This window comes from Siphateles boraxobius, unplaced genomic scaffold (genome assembly GCF_051911475.1).
Source record: "Siphateles boraxobius isolate OS27281-9 unplaced genomic scaffold, OSU_SipBor_1 6, whole genome shotgun sequence".
In the NCBI taxonomy this organism is placed as follows: domain Eukaryota; kingdom Metazoa; phylum Chordata; class Actinopteri; order Cypriniformes; family Leuciscidae; genus Siphateles; species Siphateles boraxobius.
The window spans coordinates 21,021,397-21,039,974 of record NW_027509186.1 but is presented as its reverse complement, the minus strand read 5'-3'; the positions used below and the strand labels follow the sequence as shown (position 1 = coordinate 21,039,974).

General features: G+C 38.5%; 3 protein-coding genes across 6 annotated transcripts in view; 2 read left to right on the top strand and 1 right to left on the bottom strand.

Moving 5' to 3' along the window:
- Positions 1 to 18,578, bottom strand: part of nf1a (neurofibromin 1a) — a 100,229-nt gene that overhangs the window by 21,392 nt on the left and 60,259 nt on the right. For all 3 annotated transcript variants that reach the window (XM_077208125.1, XM_077208127.1, XM_077208126.1), the window contains 9 exons: positions 6,109 to 6,541; positions 5,594 to 5,934; positions 5,018 to 5,220; positions 4,620 to 4,813; positions 4,251 to 4,391; positions 2,527 to 2,806; positions 1,693 to 1,907; positions 756 to 817; positions 486 to 627 (listed from right to left, as the gene is read on the bottom strand). In XM_077208125.1, coding sequence (XP_077064240.1) covers positions 486 to 627; positions 756 to 817; positions 1,693 to 1,907; positions 2,527 to 2,806; positions 4,251 to 4,391; positions 4,620 to 4,813; positions 5,018 to 5,220; positions 5,594 to 5,934; positions 6,109 to 6,541 — 2,011 coding nt within the window. The remainder of the gene's footprint in view (positions 1 to 485; positions 628 to 755; positions 818 to 1,692; positions 1,908 to 2,526; positions 2,807 to 4,250; positions 4,392 to 4,619; positions 4,814 to 5,017; positions 5,221 to 5,593; positions 5,935 to 6,108; positions 6,542 to 18,578) is intronic.
- evi2b (ecotropic viral integration site 2B) lies at positions 3,482 to 12,337 on the top strand. 2 transcript variants are annotated; one of them, XM_077208143.1, is made up of 4 exons: positions 3,482 to 3,686; positions 6,864 to 7,030; positions 8,051 to 9,810; positions 10,191 to 11,899. In XM_077208143.1, the coding sequence occupies exons 3-4, from the start codon at positions 9,791 to 9,793 to the stop codon at positions 11,758 to 11,760; spliced, it is 1,590 nt and encodes a 529-aa protein (XP_077064258.1). In that variant the 5' UTR covers positions 3,482 to 3,686; positions 6,864 to 7,030; positions 8,051 to 9,790; the 3' UTR covers positions 11,761 to 11,899. The 2 variants fall into 2 exon arrangements, with proteins under 2 accessions (XP_077064258.1, XP_077064259.1); XM_077208144.1 differs by lacking the exons at positions 3,482 to 3,686; positions 6,864 to 7,030 and having other exon boundaries at positions 9,760 to 9,810; positions 10,191 to 12,337.
- omg (oligodendrocyte myelin glycoprotein) lies at positions 15,382 to 18,545 on the top strand. The gene is made up of 2 exons (XM_077208102.1): positions 15,382 to 15,760; positions 16,958 to 18,545. Exons 1-2 carry the CDS (start codon positions 15,747 to 15,749, stop codon positions 18,135 to 18,137), a joined length of 1,194 nt encoding a protein of 397 aa, XP_077064217.1. The 5' UTR covers positions 15,382 to 15,746; the 3' UTR covers positions 18,138 to 18,545.

Here is an 18,578-nt window from a genome sequence, read left to right as displayed (position 1 = left end):
CAAAATTTCGAACGCATTGTTTACAGACTTTATAAAAGTAAATGGATCTTAATTTATTGACTTCATAATAAATAAATACACTACTATTACTTTTTTTTGGTCCGATTTTTACATTTTTTGAAAGAAGGCTGTTAGGCTCCTCAAGGATGCATTTATATGATAACATGGATATCGGCAATTTATGAAAAATTTATTTGAATTTGAGCCAATATTAATTCTACTTCTATTCATTTAAATACAATATCTGCATCCTGTTGACCACCTTAAAATAAAAAAAATTATTGGATGCTTATTCAGCTCTAAATGCACAGCTGTGCACTTCTATAGGCCTATTCAAAAAATGGAGCCATTAGAGAAGACAACTTTATAATCAACATATATTAGCATTGTTATTTTACAAAAACAAGCAAATGCAAGCAAATTAAAATCATATCTAAAATTAGGGCGTTTGAGAGAAAGAAGCAGTTGAGAGAAAGAGAGCTTACCCGATCAATGCTGAGAAGAGGACTGGCTTTACTGAGAATACGAATGATCTGTTTGAGCTGCCCGTGTGTCACACGTTTACTGATGCAACCGAACACCACCAGCGCCCGCGGCTGAAGAGATGGGTTATACTGGAATGCAAACCTATCCAAAAAAACAAAATGTAAATTATAAGTCAACGTAACAGATTTAGTTATTTTAATGTGATTGCATTATGATTCTCAGTTGCAATTGCTATAAAACTCCCATGAAATGCAATGTTTACAGCGTACTTTTGTGCCAATTCAGTCCACTGATCAAGCCACTTGCATCCGGGAATGTCCCTCATACAGGCCTGGGGAAAAACAACTATTGTTTAAATCACATTTACATAAAAGACTTCAAGAGATAAGTATTTATAAAACTCATAACTTTCCCCTTTGAATGGATTTTTCTTGACAATATTATAATTTTCACGGATCTACTCATCCTGTCTCGGTAGTACGCAGTGATTTCATCTTTTTTGATCCCCAGAAATTGAGAAAGAAAATCCATTTAATAGACAGCAGTAGCAATACTATTGATACTGGCCTTCATTCATAGTATTTAGTGTACCATATTTATGTTGTTTCTACATTTATTTGGAGGTTCAATGTCAAAATATGCATTAAAACATAAAATACATATGGTAAGTCTACATGCATTAAATGTTATTAATATTTTAAATATGTTTGAAATGCCATATATACAACTATTTTGATATTCCTTTATATTTAATAAATTAGGTTTGCCATAACATGAATGACATTACATTTAAAAAATATATTAAAATAAAAAGTTATTTTAAATTATAATAATTTGCGCTGCCAATCAAATAAAAAACAACTAATTAATCACACACTGTGATTAAATTGGACCCCTCATTAAGATTTTTTATATATTTTATATTGCATTATTTATTTTTTACACCTTGTAAATATTTGTTTAATGGCAATTTTTCACAAAGTACTATGCATGAAGGTCAGTATTACAGATACCAACACTGCTACTGATGACTCTATAAAGTGGATTTATTTCTCAATTTCTGTGGATTAAGTGTTGATCCATTTACACAAATCACACAATATATCCTTTAAATGGATCAACATAGTGCTGGACATCGGCAGTTAAACAAAACAAAAAAGTGGTCAGACAGCTCACTTCTATAATTCACAATGTTGGGTAACTGACCTCCATGATCTCCAAAAGAGCCTCTGTAACCGTTTCCAGGGATGACAGAGCAAAGGTCTCTCTCTCGTAGGAGCCGGGGGAAAAAGAACGGTCTCTGTAGCTAGAGCGGAAGGCTATGACCGCAGCAGATTTGACCTTACTGATGCCGAACAGCAGGTAGAACTTGGGCAGGGAGAACTCAGTCAGACTCAGACGCAGAACCTGTTTAGTCTCTTCTGCAGAAGCAAAAAATCAGACAAATCAGTCTGGTTATCAACATTTTTTTTGTGCTCAACAGAAGAAAGAAACTCATACAGGTTTGGAACAACTTGAGAGTAAGTAAATGATGACAGAATTTTTATTTTTGGGGGAACTATACCTTTAAGTTTTCAGAGTTTTCAAATTAAACAACAAAATAAACAACAAATGAAAAAAATTTTATGTACAGATATTATGTACAATGATGTTCATTAATTCAGGTTTAATTACTCATTTCATACCCATAAACTGAGAAAATGTTTTCTTTAATAGAGATATTTGTACAGACCTTCATTCATAGCACTTATGCCATTAAACAAATATTTAAAATATACTATACTACAATTTTAAAATATATAGCACATTTTTTAAGTGCAATTAAGTTGTTTTTAATCGATTGACAGCACTAATTATTACAATTTAAATGAACTTTTTATTTGAATATATTTTAACACGTAATTCATTAATGTGATGGCAAGTGTAATTTATTAAATATAAAGAAATATAAAAATCAAATGATAATTTTATACAAACATTGAATATTAATAACATTTAATGCGTTTTAACAATATCCATTTTCTGTGATTCATCGCTCACCACTGAAGTTAAGCTGTGAGCAGGTGCAGAGCGAGTGGATGATGTTAATAACGAGGCCGTGCGTGGACGCTCTGAGGGACAGCGGGCCGGTGGCCACCAGCAGGGTGACGACGTGGAACAGGTAGGGCAGATGAGCGGCCACGTCCAGAGAATTGTTGAAAGAGAGCATGAGCATGTAACGGGCCAGTATGGCGATGTCGTCCCACATCAGGTGCTGCTCAAGGGTGGGGGTGGGAGACAGGCACGTCTTATCGATGATCTTACACATTCGGCCAATCACCTGAGAGATGAATTTATAATTACATTTGTTTGTTACATTACAATTTTGGACTTGACTTTTTATTTTATTACTAATAAACAATATAAGAAAAAGGGCTTTAATTAGTCACTGATGAAAATTAAAACTAATACGTCTAATTGAACACTAAATCAAACAAATATCATTGAAGTGGTTGAAGAGCATTCAAAACAATCAAAATAGTGATTCTTAGCAAAAGGCATAATTTCTCTTTACAAACAAACTTCAAATCGGAAAGTAATCCAATACCAAATAGAATCCAGACAATGTGCCTTTTATTTTCACTCTGTGACATGCACCTAAACATCATTTGCTCTCTCAATTAGATTATACTTCTTATTGAGGTCCCTAACTTAACCTCAGAGTCCCACTGCTATGCGAGTCTCAGAAAAGCAGACGCAACAATTGGACAAAGCATGTCCTTGTGCTGCTCGCTGTGACAGCAGTGGCTGGCACATGCTAACCAAACAATATTTGGCTTTTCAGCATAGCTGAGCATTTGGGAAAACAGCTAAATATGTCCAACTAGTTAAAAATAGCATAAGATATCTGGTTAAGGTTCCTGCGTGAATCAAGAACCATAAAGATCAAGCCACTTAAGTTATTGAAGCCGCAAATGTTGCTCTCCTTTTGACCAAGTGTTTGACAATGACGTCCATTCAGGGTAATGATGACTAACAGTTGCCCATATAATAGGAGCGACTGCCCCGCTGGCTAACTATTGTCTGTGCGTACACTAACAAATTGGGCATTTGTGCACAAACACTAAGGATAATAGATGTTGGGTAGAAGAGCTAGTCAGCCTGGATAAGACCACAAGAGGAATGATTCAGGAACACAAGAGCCAGAAACACTTAAAGCGGTAAGTCGAAATCTGTGTAAAAATGTTAATGGGCTAAAAAAAAAAAAAAAAAGATTTTTACAGACATGATAACAAGAAATAAAACTGGTTTGATTGATAATTGAATATTGTATGATATTAAATAGGAGTATACATTTTGACTGTAATAAACTGAAATTATAAAAAAAATGCATATTATATATATATTTTTAATAATTTCAGTATATATATACAAATCATATTATAGTTATCAAATCCTATACTGTATATAAATGCAAAATTGAAGAAACTTGGAAAAAATTGCAATGCAACAATAATCTGTGCTTGCAAAATTACTGCATATTCTATTACTACAGTATAAAGGAAAAAACAAAATGGCTTACATTTTGGTTTTGGCTCCGTTGTATTTTCCATGTTTTAAATCATTTATTGCAGTTCAGCAATACAGCTTTTAATATTTCAGTATCTAACTTGAGTGTTCCATTACTAGGTTATCTTAGGAACAACATCATATTAAACAATATATTAAAAACAAATTCATAGGGAATTACAGTATAAAATGTTAGCTGAGCAGTAAGCGTTTACCTTGCTGGACACCAATTTGACATTTCCTGAAGCCAGGGCTACAGCTGTGTCAGCCATCACTTCAGCCTTGATGGATCCCAAACCCCCAGTAGCACTTGTCTTTATGAAGCTATCCAACACCACATCCAGCAGGTCTGTGATCTATACATGGAATATGGTGCAATCTGTAACTGCTGACTAACAGAGTTTCGTGGAATTATTGTAGAAATATACAGAGGTGTTAAGGTTTGAAGTCATGTATCATTGTAATGCCTGTTGTAGCAGTTAGCAGATGAAAATATTTGAAACCTTTTGGATGGAATAAGCTTGCAAAATCAAATTCAATTACATTTTATGTAATACTGTTTTATGAGGGTTTGAAGGGCCTACCTGACCCAGGCTGCCCCATATCTTTGCCTGTATGGAGGGGTACATCTGCTTCTCATTGATGGTCATTGTGATAAGCTTGTCCAGGATAGCCGTGACGCGTTGTCGTTTGGCATCGTCATTGTGTTTACAAAACCGCACCAAATTACGGAGCCAAGGAGTCATATACTCCAGACACAGATGCTTTAGCTCAATACCTAAACAAAACATGATACTTTTTTTTTCATAATTCTTTGACGAATAGAAAGAACAGCATTTATTTGAAATCTTTAAAATGAAGTCTTTACTGTCTCTTTTGAACAATTTAATGCATTCTTTACAATTTTTTTTTACCATAGTATATACTTTGTGTGTGCGTGCGTTTGTAAAATGATGGGTGTTTTTTTGCATGTGACACTGACTTGACTTGCTGAAGCCAGAGATGCACTCTTCCAGGAACTCCAGAGTGAGGTGGGGTTCGTTAGCTGCTAGCGTTTTGCTAATGGACACAATAAAAAGGGTGTTGTTGGCTGGGATGCACAAGCCAGACGTTTCTAGGAGTTGGCCCTCAATCTTTAAGTTGAAGGTGCAGGTTAAGGCACAAAGTAGATTGTATGCAGCTGACCTGTTAAAGGAGTTAACAGCAAGTCATTTTCAGAATTACTAATTTACTTCATGTTACATGTTACATTACAACATGTTAGTTTCCATATTTGAGGAAATTAATGTGAAATTTCTTTTGTACATGACAGGTTTATGATTCTAACTGTGGGGCGGCATGTTCAAGACCGGCCCCAGTTGAACTGAAGACACAAAGCACCAGTATTAGCCTTTCTAATCAGTTCACAAAAACAAAGACAGAAGCCTGTAAATAAAAGACTCATTGTCACAACAACAACAGCTTGATGCATTGGACTATTCACCCAAAACTCAAACTCAAGTTGTTAGGCTGAAAACAGCCTGAGCATGGCCAAAGACTCAAGATTAATGTTTCTCACCTCAGACTGGGGTCAGAGCTTCCCAGGTTGAGGAGGGCGATGTTGAGGAGGGTGCCAGGAACATCTTTAGGCCTGATCTTGGTGTGTTGGGGAATTGAGTCCGGTTGAGAAAGCTCCCAACGTGTCCGGATGTGGATTATGGACTGAACAATGGCTTCGCACTCCTGGTGCATGAACGTAAGGGGAGTGCCCTGGTTAGCGATTGTCAGAGTGAACTGGTTCTCATCCACCAGGCATATCTCCTCAATCTCTGAAGCGTAGTATATGTCGTTCAGGAAAACTGGCTGTCCTAGGACACGCGTGCGTTCCGCTGAGGTCACTTGTACAGCTGTTGATCCCACCTAGGTAGAATGGGCAATGAAATATCAGTATCATATCTGTTATCAGCCAATATTAGAAATTTTACTTTAATTATTAATTTTATGTTAAGGAAGATAGAAACTGAATAATGTAGGAAATATTGGTACCTAAACGAACTCAAAATAACATCTGGGTTGAGTTTTACAAATTTTTACCTTGATCGACACTTTTGTGTCCTTATGCGCCAGTTTCAGGGCATTATGGAACACTTTGAGGTCCTCTTCCAACGCCAGGGTAGCAGCGGGCAGCTTCTGCTGCTCAGGTTCGATGTGTTCGGCTAGACGTGCAGGCGAATCGATAAACAGCAGCTTCTTGCTCCCCTTGAGACCAGTCAGTAATCGCTCGTGGTATTTGGTGTACTCTCGCACCCAGGTATTGCAATTGTAGATGTACACTGCAGCCACATTCTCATAGGCAAAGTTTGGAAAGACCACAAACCACTTTGATAAGAAGTCCGTCTTGAAGCGGTTACTGGGGCCCACATGGGTGAGGTCTACTACGATCTCGTAGTGCTTGGCGTAGTATGGTTTGAGGGTCAGCAGGACATGGTAGATCAGAAGATCACCATTAATTTGTCCAGTTTTGAACCTGAGAAAAATAACAATTTTAGTTCAGATTTGAATTTTAATGGGTTTTTGGATCTAAAGTCAATGGACTGCACATCTTTGAGAAGCGTACTTTGGAAAGAATGTCCAAAAGTGCACAAAAAAACTATAATAAAGGAGCAATAATTGAATTTTCAAGTATATATATAAAAAAACAATACACATTAACTTTTACTTCAAACATTAAAAACACTTCAAACGAGCAGTCTGTTCCAATTCCCTTAAAAGGCAAACGTCTGACAGCTTACACAGAATGGAAACCTGCAATCCAAATATAACACTGTTTTCTACTGTTACAACCACAGGTAAAGAGCATCTCAGCTGAAACGCACATAAATATCATCATCAACCGGGGGACAGGAAGTGATTGTGTTCTGCATTGCGATATATCAAGCCTCGTTACTTCAGGTCGTTGTTCTTCATCTTCCAGCGCTCCGGATAAGTCAACAAGAAAGGTTCTATATCCACTTTAGTAAGTACTTCACCAATTATCTCTAAAGCTAATGTGTAATTGAGAGTACGGAAAACTGAAGAGAGGAAAACGAACTACTCAGTCTTTGTTAATCTTTTTATTATACAGTTAAAGTGGCGAAACAGTCCTAAATAAATTGATTATGACAAAAGGAGCACTTAAAATCCATATACACTGATTAAAATGACAATGTTAAATTATCTACACTAGCATTCAAAAGTTTGGGGTCAAATTAGATGAATGTTTTTGAAAGAAGTCTTTTATACCCACTATTTATTTTTTGCCCTTAATATTTTTTCCTAAAATGTTTTGTATATTTTCCAGCATTTATTTGACATATTATATTATAAAATATTAACATTATAAAATGTCTTTACTGTCACTTACACTCATTTTAATGCATTCTTGCTGAATAAATAAATACATTTCTTTCAAAAAATACAATTATTTTTACAGACCACAATTTTTTTAATGGTAATGTACAATGAATGGTAGTGTACAATTTTTTCCATTAGCCCAGGTTTCATGTTCAGTTTGGACAGACACATTTTTTGTTGAAAAGTTAAATTAAAGGGTAGTTCATCCAAAAATTGTCATCATTTACTCACCTTCAAGTTGTTCCAAACCTGTATGAGTTTATTTTTTCTGTTGAACACAAAAGATATTTTAAAGAATTTTGGTAACCAGACAGTTGATGGACCCCATTGACTTCAATAGTATATTTTTCCTACTATAGAAGTCAATGGCTGGCTACAGTCAACAGTTTGATTACCAACATTTTTTAAATATATCTTCTCATACAGTATAATAACTCACACAGGTTTGAAACAAGTAAATGATGACAAAATTACTCTATTATAAGGTGTCCTTGTTACGGTGTAATTATACATTTAAGTAAGGAGTAATAATAATGAACTACATGTACTATAGGGTTAGGAATAGCGGTTGGTTTAGGGTTAGTTGCATGTAATTATGCATAATTTATATCCTACTGAATAATGGTACTTGTTTGTTACATAGATCTCAACATACATTGACAATGCAGGTCACAGAACATCCCATGTCCTCTACTATCCAAGAGCAAGACCACCTCAACATTTCACTTGTAACAACTAGTTTGCCTGCAACTGGTGCCTCAGAGATCAGCTGCTTTATTGACGCCCAGTTAGCATTTATAGTGACTGCCACTGCTGGTGGCATCATCCTGATCCTTCTAACCTCCACCATAGTCTTGGCATGTACCGTCTCCAGGCTAAAACGTCGTCACCGGACCCCTCGTCCATCCCGAAGCAATGCCGACCTGGTGAGTGGAACAGGCTATTGGGGTACCGAGAGAAGAGAAGGAGGAATTGTGGGCCCATGCGAAACCAGTGTTCTACTGGAGGACGTAAAGACGGATGGTGAGGAGGAAGAGGTCCAAGATGGCGCAGCAGGGCCAAGCCAGTACATCAACACTTCTAACGCACCCACTGACTCGGAGAGCGTCCCGACAGCCATGCAGAGCTCAACCTCTAGGGATTCCTGCATAGATCCCATTAGTTTAGAAAACATGCCTCTGATGGTGTAAAGTATAAGAGCTTTTTTTGTACGCTGGGCTATGACAGGCAAATTTTTACATTTTATTTCTCTTTTGTTTTTAAATAAATGGCTTTAATAGTTTAGCTACTGCAGTAAAAAAATAAAATAAAAATGCAGTTACAAGTCGTCTCATAGCCTTTTTGAGAATTGTTTAACTACAACTAACTAACTACAATTATCTGCTTATCCTGTTAAAAAGGACATTCTTATATTAAAATTATGACTTTTTACAGATGAAATAAAATTTTGGTGTATTATTGTATATATTGTGAAATTGTATTTGACCTCAGCTTTGTGTTACACTTTGGCCCTTTTTAAAAATATGACCACCAGCCACAGCAGCATCTACTGTAGATAAAACCCAAATAGGTAAACTCTATACACCACTGTGTATAAATAGCAGAACAAGTCAATTGTAGGGTTTAATTTCTATGCCATTGCAGTCACCAAAGTGCAAAAATAATTACTTTTTGAAACATGTATCTGCCATTGGTCAGTCAAACAGTTTGGATCAATCAACCTATGAATAAATGACTTGCAGGTGACTGTACCTGTAAAGCAGGGACTGTAGAAATCACACACTTCAGCTTTAAATTAAGCAAAGCAATACCTTTAAATATTCCAGATCCTATAGTGAGCATTCCTTACGTTTATCTCAGAACTCTAACATATCAATAAAATTCAATGCTAATGATACAAATTTCTTGTTCAGTTTCTTATTTACAATGATTTTTAAATTTGTGTTGCTTGCTGAGCAAAACGCACTGTAACAATGATACTGCTAAGTTAGTTGCCAATATGTTGGTAAGTCTTATTGGTGGTTGAAAGGTGGGTGGTTCAGTGAAAGGAACTTTCCAAGATAAAAAAAGAGGCATGAGATCATTTCCTTTTAGACAACTTCTGCTCTACACAAAAGTTATTTTATAGATATTTGTGAAGATAATTAATAGCCGTTACTTTTAGAAAAAGGACAGCAATGCTCCAAAACATACTTCAAAAAAGCCTATTATGAGAGTTTAAGTAGAAAAAGTTGCTTCGTACTGTCATACTGCCATCACAGATTTTTTCCTCAGGCAAAAAAAACCTCTGCTATTAGCAAAAACAAATGCAGCCATTTCACAGCTTCATTTCCTGTGAAGTGACGGTTCCGTATTCATCAGAATGTACTTCACTCTTTAACTAATGCTTCAGAGGATGCCTCGGTAAGATCATATTCTGCTGTTTTGTCTAGCATAAACCAATGATTATATTACTTGACATTGCACAACAAAGTTTGTTTGTTTGTTTATTTTACATTTAAAGTATCTACATGATACCACAAAATAATAAGTAGAAAACTAGTTTTCCAGTCTTGACTTTTAGCTAAATAAAAATTCTACTTTTTTCATTTTCAGTTTGTGGTTAAAGTATTCACTTACAATTTGTTTGTGATACACGACATTAGGATTTGTCTGTTTTAGAAGTTATTTTTAAAAAATAAATAAAAGTTTTAATCTGAGCATATTGCTTGTGGCTTATAAGAATTCAGGAGATAAAATGGTCTGCTGAGTCTTATTGTGCAAAAATGTCTCTCTTTGGCAAGGTTTTCTAAGAACGCCATGAGGACTACTCTTTGCACACTTGTCTTCCTCTTCTCTCTACCATGGAGCCTAAATGGCCATTTAACAACCAGCCATAAGAATATTGAGGTAACAAACACAACAGACAATGCATCAGGGCAGATTAACTACACTACTGATTCTGGTACAGGCAACGTGGTTTCACTTTCAAGAAGTGCTCAGACGCAGCACCAAACGAGTCATTCAGAGCAACAAGGCATCTGGCTGAGGACACCCAACGGTGACGCCGAGACATCAAATCAGAGTAAAAGCATGAACATACGTGATGGCGAATACAACTTGACTACTACGCTAGCACAACCTGAAAGGCAAATAATACAGGAAGAGGTAACAACTCCACAAAAGGAAATACGAAAACCGACAGAAGGCTCCCGCAGACCGCATTCTACATCTCTTTTGCAAATAGAGAATGATAAAGAATTGAACGTCTTGACTAAACCACCCAATGCCACTAAGGCAGATGTTTTGCCAAAGGAAACAATGAGCATAGGACCTATGGAGACACTGAAAGCCACTCAGGAAACACTTTCTACTTCTGATTTCACTGCAAATAAAACAGTCACGAAGGGCAGAAACAACAATACAAATGGAGACCTTCATACAAACCAGCCCACAATGGAGACTACAGACCAACCAAGACCAATGACTCATGCCCACACTTCTGAAATAACTTCAACAGATTTCAACAAGACTGTAAGCACCAATGGTTTGGAAACCACAGAGAGCAAAGTCGTCACAGACAGGTGGAAAAGCACGCAAGGTCCTGAGCTTAAGACTTCATCCATGATTAAGCCAACAAAGACAATGGAGATCACTAAAAAAACCACCACAAAGCGAATTTACCCTCCATCAAAGGATTTCCAGCAAGCGAACCCAGGTCCTGTTGTGGCGGCTGTGATCGGCACCACTTTTGTCTTGATGTTCATAGCAATCATCTTTATCTTGTTAAAGAAGCACAAAATGCAGAGAAAGCAGCTTGAAAATCCTGAATGGGCCGGACCCTCGCCGTTTCTGGATGGCGACGTTCAACCAAACCTGCCAAATATGGATGAGTCCGAGACCATCAGCAGACAAGGCTTTAACCAGGTGTCCATTTCCAGATACCTCCCCCAACAGCTCTCCAAACACCTGACACTCGGACGGAACACGAGTGAGGAAGTTCTCATGGGGGACATCCTGCAAGGAAGCACATTTGGCAGACAAAATCCAGATGAGGTTCAAGCCCCCAACAGGAACCCAACAGTTGCTCAGGACTCAACTGAGGAGGAGGAAAATGAAATCCAGGAAGGTCAAGCATCCGTGGATTCTTTGGACACCAAAACATTTGCGTCAAGAAGTGCACAAGAACCTGTGGTGGAGAGCAAAATATCAAAGCAGACTGGTGACCCCACTCCATCTCTATCTTCTGGCACGGACACTATAATTAAACCTCCAACTTTAGTGTCTATAGATCTTGATTCTCTTCCAGAAGAGGCAGCTCCTTTGCAAACATCAGATGGAGGGATTGTTCTACCTGCTCCACCACTGCCCTAATCGTATTTAACATAAAACCTTCTCTGCTTCTGCCGCTAAAAACCAACATACTCATATCTGCTTTCTAAAAGTCAAAATATGCGAAGACCATTTCTTGCAAGGGATTTACAGCCTACTGTGCTTGTTCAAAACTCTTAAAGGAACACTTAACCCATTTGCATTAAGCTTTGTATAGTTAGAAACCCAGTCATATTTTTGAATGGTCGTGCATTATTCCCTCATTTTCCCCTGAGATGGGAGTAATACGGATTTCAGTGTTGCAGTTCCTGCTTATAATGATGTAAAAATCGTCATTTTGCGTCATTCTAAGCAGGAAGTCCCATATCTTTGTAGAGGGGTTGAGACTACGAACACTCGTTCCTCATTTTCCAGGGGGTGCGACCCACTCACGCTACAGACCTATTACAGATCAGTGGGTGGGACTTCACTTGCAGAAACTTAAAGCAATATCCACCATCTTGTTTGGAAGCTAAGCTAGCAGGCGCTGTGGAGCCAGATGTGAAGTTACGACAATGGTGGAAGGTACTCAATATGATATGGAAGAAGAGGATTTCGAAAATCTGATGCTTGAAGACCTGTCTGCCGCGGACGAGGAGCCCGGACTGGCTTGAGCTGGGGCGGACTGGTGGTGCCTGTGCTCTCACTGTGCGTCTACGGACACAGAGATAGAGTCTGTCTGCTGCAAAGGATTTCAACGATGCCAATTTCTCCTGGACGAAATCTGTGTCTGTTGGCGCACAGTGAGAACACAGGCACCACCAGTCCGCTCCAGCTCGAGCCAGTCCGGGCTCCTCGTCCGCGACAGGCAGGTCTTCTGAGAGAGTAATTCACTAATGAGTTCGCCAATAACTAGAATTTTGTGTGAAATGATTATCAAGTTCTGTTGGTAGCTAGCCTTGTAGACGGAAGAGTGATTTCTCTGATAGGTGGATACCTCATAGGCGGTGTTCTGGATTAGTGGGAGTGGCTTGCGGAGCTGTGCAATGTGGTGCACTGTGGGAGTTGTTGTCATCCATACAAATGCACCTTAAAATTACTTAGTCTTTCCTCGGTCAAGGCGATACCAAATTCGAAATTTATGTTACATTTCGACTACATATATGACCCACTTTCAATAAAGATTAATATTCCCATGGGTGTAATGCTCCTTTAAAGAGAAATTGCTCACCAGGTGCTGTTTTCTTTCCTGTATCGAAACAAAGTTAGACATATTAAAGACATATTAAAGAGATTGTGTTATTTTATTATCCATTACGTTTTACGCTAAACACGATTTCCTACTTCAAGACAGGAAATTGATTATAAAATTATTATAATTTTATTATAATACATTATACATTATAGTACATTATAAAAGTATATATCTGCCTAAGGTTAGTCAAAGTAATCCAAAGTCAAAGCATTTGGTTGCTTTGAAGATAATAACTAAATGCCACAAACTCCAATTCTGATTTCATAAGGTCATTGTCATTTTAGCACTTTGAAAAGCAACAATCTTCTAACCAATAACAAAAAGTCTAATGATAAGTTAAATTCGGCTTGTTTTGGGGTTTCAAGACTTGGTTAAGGCTGTACAAGTTCTCAGATAAAACGCTTTGTGTTCATGAGAATGCATGGCTCGCTTGTACAAAAACCACAGCAAGTACAATCTTTGTGCCTACATGCACTGTTAAACACGTGTAAACTAAAGAGGGAATGTAGCCACAATCTGGATCCAGTGTTCGAATGAACTACTGCATTGGTACAGCCACTGGGTACATGTCTGATCTTTTGACCATGATAAACTGTCAGAAGAACATTACAACAGCAGGAGCTAACTCAACCCACTCTCACTCACTCAAAATAAAAAGTTTTGCAACAACACGGTCATGTGTCTTTCTTTAATCCAGCTGTAAAAAAAAAATAAAAAAAATTGTCAGTATTCAAAATATTTAAATAACCAACTTTATTAAAAGGAGAAAGAACTTTATTGTAACATTATTTCACAGTTCATCTAATCTCTAACACTAATTAGCCTAATCATGAATAATTAGCATCAGAGAATACAAGTGCCTGCTACAATCAATTTCTTTAATTATAAGAGTACAAATATTTTTGAGGCTACATGAGGCAAACAAAGTTGATTTAATCACACAAATAAAATATGAAGATTAGGACCAGGTATACAATGGACACTCACTGGACGTTTATAGAATTAAAAATTCACAAACTCCACTAGAAAGATGCTGTCTAAACACTGTCAGACTATATTAAAATGGTATTCTGTCTGCACCAAGAGCCAAATGAAGCAATTCAAGAATCTTTTACTGAAAACCATGAAAATCATTCCACAACCGGTTATCGGTTTCCAACACAAACAAACTCTGCCTAGGGATGAGAACTACTGAAGTACTACTATTGAGCAAGGTAGGAAATTAGTACAAGTAGCATACTGTGTGTCTTCTGCAGAGCACTGAATGCAGGGCATGTGCACCACCTGCAGCAGAAGTGAGAGAGGAAATATCACAGCAGATATAAATTGGGAAACAGACCACAAGACCACAATTTATTTGCAAACACTCTTCATCCGGTGGATAATATTATATCCAATGTGGACAGCATACCATTGTAACGCCATAGTACTCTTTGTGAGGGTTAAGATAAAAAAAGGTCTTCAAATATTTTTGTTCAATAGCTCAAAACCTCACTCTGCTGCTATGCAGGTGTTCACGCATTTGCTATGCTGTTTCGCTTAGCAAATTCACATTATTCACATCAATGTGAACAAGTGTTCACATTCAGAATGGGATGGCAGCACAGATCATCATTATCCATCCATCCATTTTTATATTAAAAAAATTAGTTAAAAGAATCAAAACATTAATACATGCTGCCAAACAAATGATGTAAACCTCTGTACCTAACCTAACTAAACTAAACTAGAAGGGGTACATTAACAAGCTCTAATAGAGTAAAATTTAAATCATAACTTATGTGGCCTAAAAGTAGTTATATATACACTGAGAGTAATCTCACGAACCTATACAGAAATCCCTTAGGAATTAAATAATAAAAGAACTCAATATAGAGAGCATAAAAAAACAGCTGTCACCTAAAGGAGGACAAGCCCGTAGAGGTACATTAAACCACATCAGCCTGTCTTCTGCATTTAGCTGCGTCACACAGAGTAATTCAGCACTTTACAGTAATATCGCAATAGAGCAGGGGCTATTTATCAAAGCAGCTGTGTGAGTAATAGGATATCTAAACATGGTACATACAAAGACCATGCCATCATAGTGTGTCAGAGTTTGTGTGAGAGAGAGAGAGAGAGAGAGAGAGAGAGAGAGAGAGAGAGAGAGAGAGAGAGAGAGAGAGAGAGAGAGAGAGAGAGAGAGAGAGAGAGAGAGAGAGAGAGAGAGAGAGAGAGAGAGAGAGAGAGAGAGAGAATTAGGAAGATGATTTGGTGGCGTGTGCAGATCCGGAATATAAAACACTAAAGTCAGCACCCCCCAACCCCCACCACACATCATCACCAGTATGGGTAGACTCAGTGCTGCATTTTGCCCCTCCCCCTCCCCACCATCCGATGATTCTTCAACCTTCCTCCCTTGGTCCCTCCTTTCTCTCTCTACCTCCTCTGACAGCAAGCCCTGAAACAAGTTCTGTAAGCAGGCAGCCAGCAACAGCGGAGGCTATCCAAGGGTGCAAATACACTGCATGACCATGCCTGGAAGTGCAGAAAGGCAAGGAAACGGCTAAGAGAGGCTCTATAACAAAGTAACTCACGGTTGCCAATGAGAGAAAAAAGGAAGGGGGAGGGTAGAATAGGGGGAGCGAGCACAAAAACGGATATGAATGAGAGACAGTGAAGACGAAACGTGGAACCTGCTGTCATATAAGACTGGGAAAACAAAACACCAAGCAATCCAAATCGCCTTCTATAGCTCTAGAAAAGGGAGAACAGGAAGAAAGGTCAGAACGGACAACGACATGTACACAAAGTAATGGAAAGAATCAGGTAAGTGATATATGACATGAAAGGCAAGCATTAGGAGCGTTTAACACAAGCAATTCAGTTTAACGTACATGATCAATCGCAAAGTGCACAGTGAAGCTTGGTCAGAGCGAGACTGCAGTAGAGCATTGTTATTCAAAAAACAGGGACACCTCTATTAGAGTACTAGATACTTTTTCCCGTAACAATTTCTAGCATGTACACAATATATTTTTATTAAGGGTAACATTAAGTCTTTAGAAAGTGGCAAACAATCAACTTGGTCTTATTGATTTACTGAGGTAATGCAAATGATTTGGGCTTTAATATCACTACAATTTTCTGAATGCTGATGTGGCAACCCAAAACGTGCAACTTCCTAGAACCGAGGATGGCATGACTATGTGCACACGTGCAGAGGTACTGTGAAACGATGTCCCTAAATGCCCCACAAATGAGGGGATGAGGGGGATTTGAAGATACAGGCACTGCTACCAAGGCTAAATGCTAATATCTCACTGCTGCAGCATGGCAGGGTAGCTCCTGGCAGAGGCTCAAACTATTAGCACAGAGAAAGAGAACTGAGCGGCTCTGTAAGAGTTGTAACAGTGAAACCTGTTGTCAACAGTGCAATGGATAGAGAATGCTCAATAAATAAAATTGTCTTTGTGGCATGATGTTCGTATTTTGTTAATGTGTTATACCGGGTGAATCAGGATTGTTGGAGTTATTTTACAAGGAAAGTGACACATTAAGCAGTGATTCTTTGAAAAGTGAAAAGCTTATTTTCCAAAAATAAGGTGCAATGGGTATGTCTTGCAATAGTGGGGGGCAAGTGTGGACATATCCTCCCAAAGAGTTCAAATGATTGCTCCACACCTCTGCAAATCTGTAAAGGACAGAGCTATAAAATTGTAAAAAGATGTTGAAGACAGAGTGACAAAAGAAGAAAATGTGTGTGGATGTATGGAACTAAGGTTCTCACCATTAGGAATTTTAATTTGGTCAGTAAAGAATAAACAATGATAAGCTGCAACATGGTACATTATCATATTTGTAGTTCCAACTTCTAATGGGATACCCCACTAGGGACGAGGACTCCACCTTTCCACTAATATCTATAATAAAACTTTGGTGTATTTAGTTAGCTTGCATACTATAAATTTAACTTAAAAGCAAAACCTAAGGAACAACTTTTGTGGCAATTTTGTCTTTTTACAGGACAGCCCACATCACACTTGCCTCCATGCTGGCTAACCTATTGCTCGTCCTCCTGTTCGGGGTGCGTGTGCTGGCCATTTGCCCACCAATGTGCAGTTGTAGCAGAGGCCATAGAGTGGTGGACTGCTCTGCCCGAGAGTTGGGTATACTTCCTGACAGCCTGCAGCACAACATTCATTTCCTCAACTTGTCTCATAACCGGCTCCAAGATCTCGATGGGCTCCTCAATCATTTTGACCACTTAAGGACTTTGGACATCTCCTATAACCATCTCCACCACCTTCCGTTAAGTCTGCCAAGAGCTCTTTGGGATTTACGTGCATCTGGAAACTACATCCGTCAATTGGAGAAGAATGATACGGCCTACCACTGGAACCTTCAGAATCTAGACTTGTCACACAACTTGCTGGAACGTGTGGTCTTAATTAACAATACGTTGTCCAACCTCCAAGCTCTCAATTTTAGTCACAACAAATTCTGGACTGTTCCGACAAATATGCCCTACAATTTGGAGATTGTGGACCTCTCTCGCAACTACTTGCGCCAGATCCTACCTGGCACACTGGATCGCCTTCCCAGACTGTCGAGATTCTACCTGCATGCTAATCGTTTTACCTCATTAAGTGAAGGTGTCTTCAATAGACTGGATGGACTGCAGCTCCTCACACTTGGAGACAATCCTTGGGCTTGTGAGGACGAGGAAAATATAAACCATTTGCTGACTTGGATGCAACAAACCCCTGCGAAAGTCTTGGGCTGCCCCTGCTACACCAGGCCCAGATGTGGAGAGGTACACCTGGCCACTAGGAGAACCTGGCACTCAGCCGTATTCACAGAGCTGCCACTGGGTGCCGACGCTCGTTATCCTATCCACCGAGCTCCAATACAGGCAGTTACTTCTGGTTCCCTGTCCAAGTCAGCCCAGTTGAATGTAGCTCACAATCCAAGCCCTGTTAATACCTCTGGGGCAGACGTACAAGTGCTGATCATGGGTGGGGGATTTCTCACTTCGACTCCACATAGCCTGTCCACACATTCAAGCACAACAATCCGAACACGTAGCACCAAAAAGGTCCTTCCAGGCAGATCTTGCAGCACAAGGCATCAAATCCACATATGCAGCTTTGAAACCACCATTTTGAGCCTTTTATGTACAGTTGTCATCTCAAGTGCTTTGTGATTCCGCATAAAAATCTCTTGAACTAGACCTGCTGACTTGAATGCAAAACGAGAGACTCCCTTAGGTTTACATTTTCACATTGTTCTGGCTACATTGTTCAGGCATTCTTCAACGTATGCAATCTCTGCCTGCTTCCAATAAACTTACAACCTTCTACATAATGTGACTGAGTACTGTATGGTTACACATATTGAAATCTAGACTATAAAAGTACACTACAAGTAGCAGTTTCTTGATGTGGAAAATTTATTGCTCTTTCCAGTGTTATGCTTGAGCATTGAAAGATATTTGTGCATTTCATTGTTTATATTATGTATCAAACTACAACACTGTGTAAAGTTGATGTGTTCTATGAGTACAGACATGCTGCCTTTAACTGTTGAAATAAAAATAAAATCAGAAAACCCATAGCGCCTTACTGCAATTACATAAAATAGTCAA

What these genes read in the sequence shown, in the direction of transcription:
- evi2b (XM_077208144.1), top strand. Translation starts at nt 9,791, where the DNA reads ATGCTTCAGAGGATGCCTCG. An exon ending in ATGCTTCAGAGGATGCCTCG is followed by an intron (nt 9,811 to 10,190) that starts GTAAGATCATAT and finishes CTCTTTGGCAAG; the next exon opens with GTTTTCTAAGAACGCCATGA.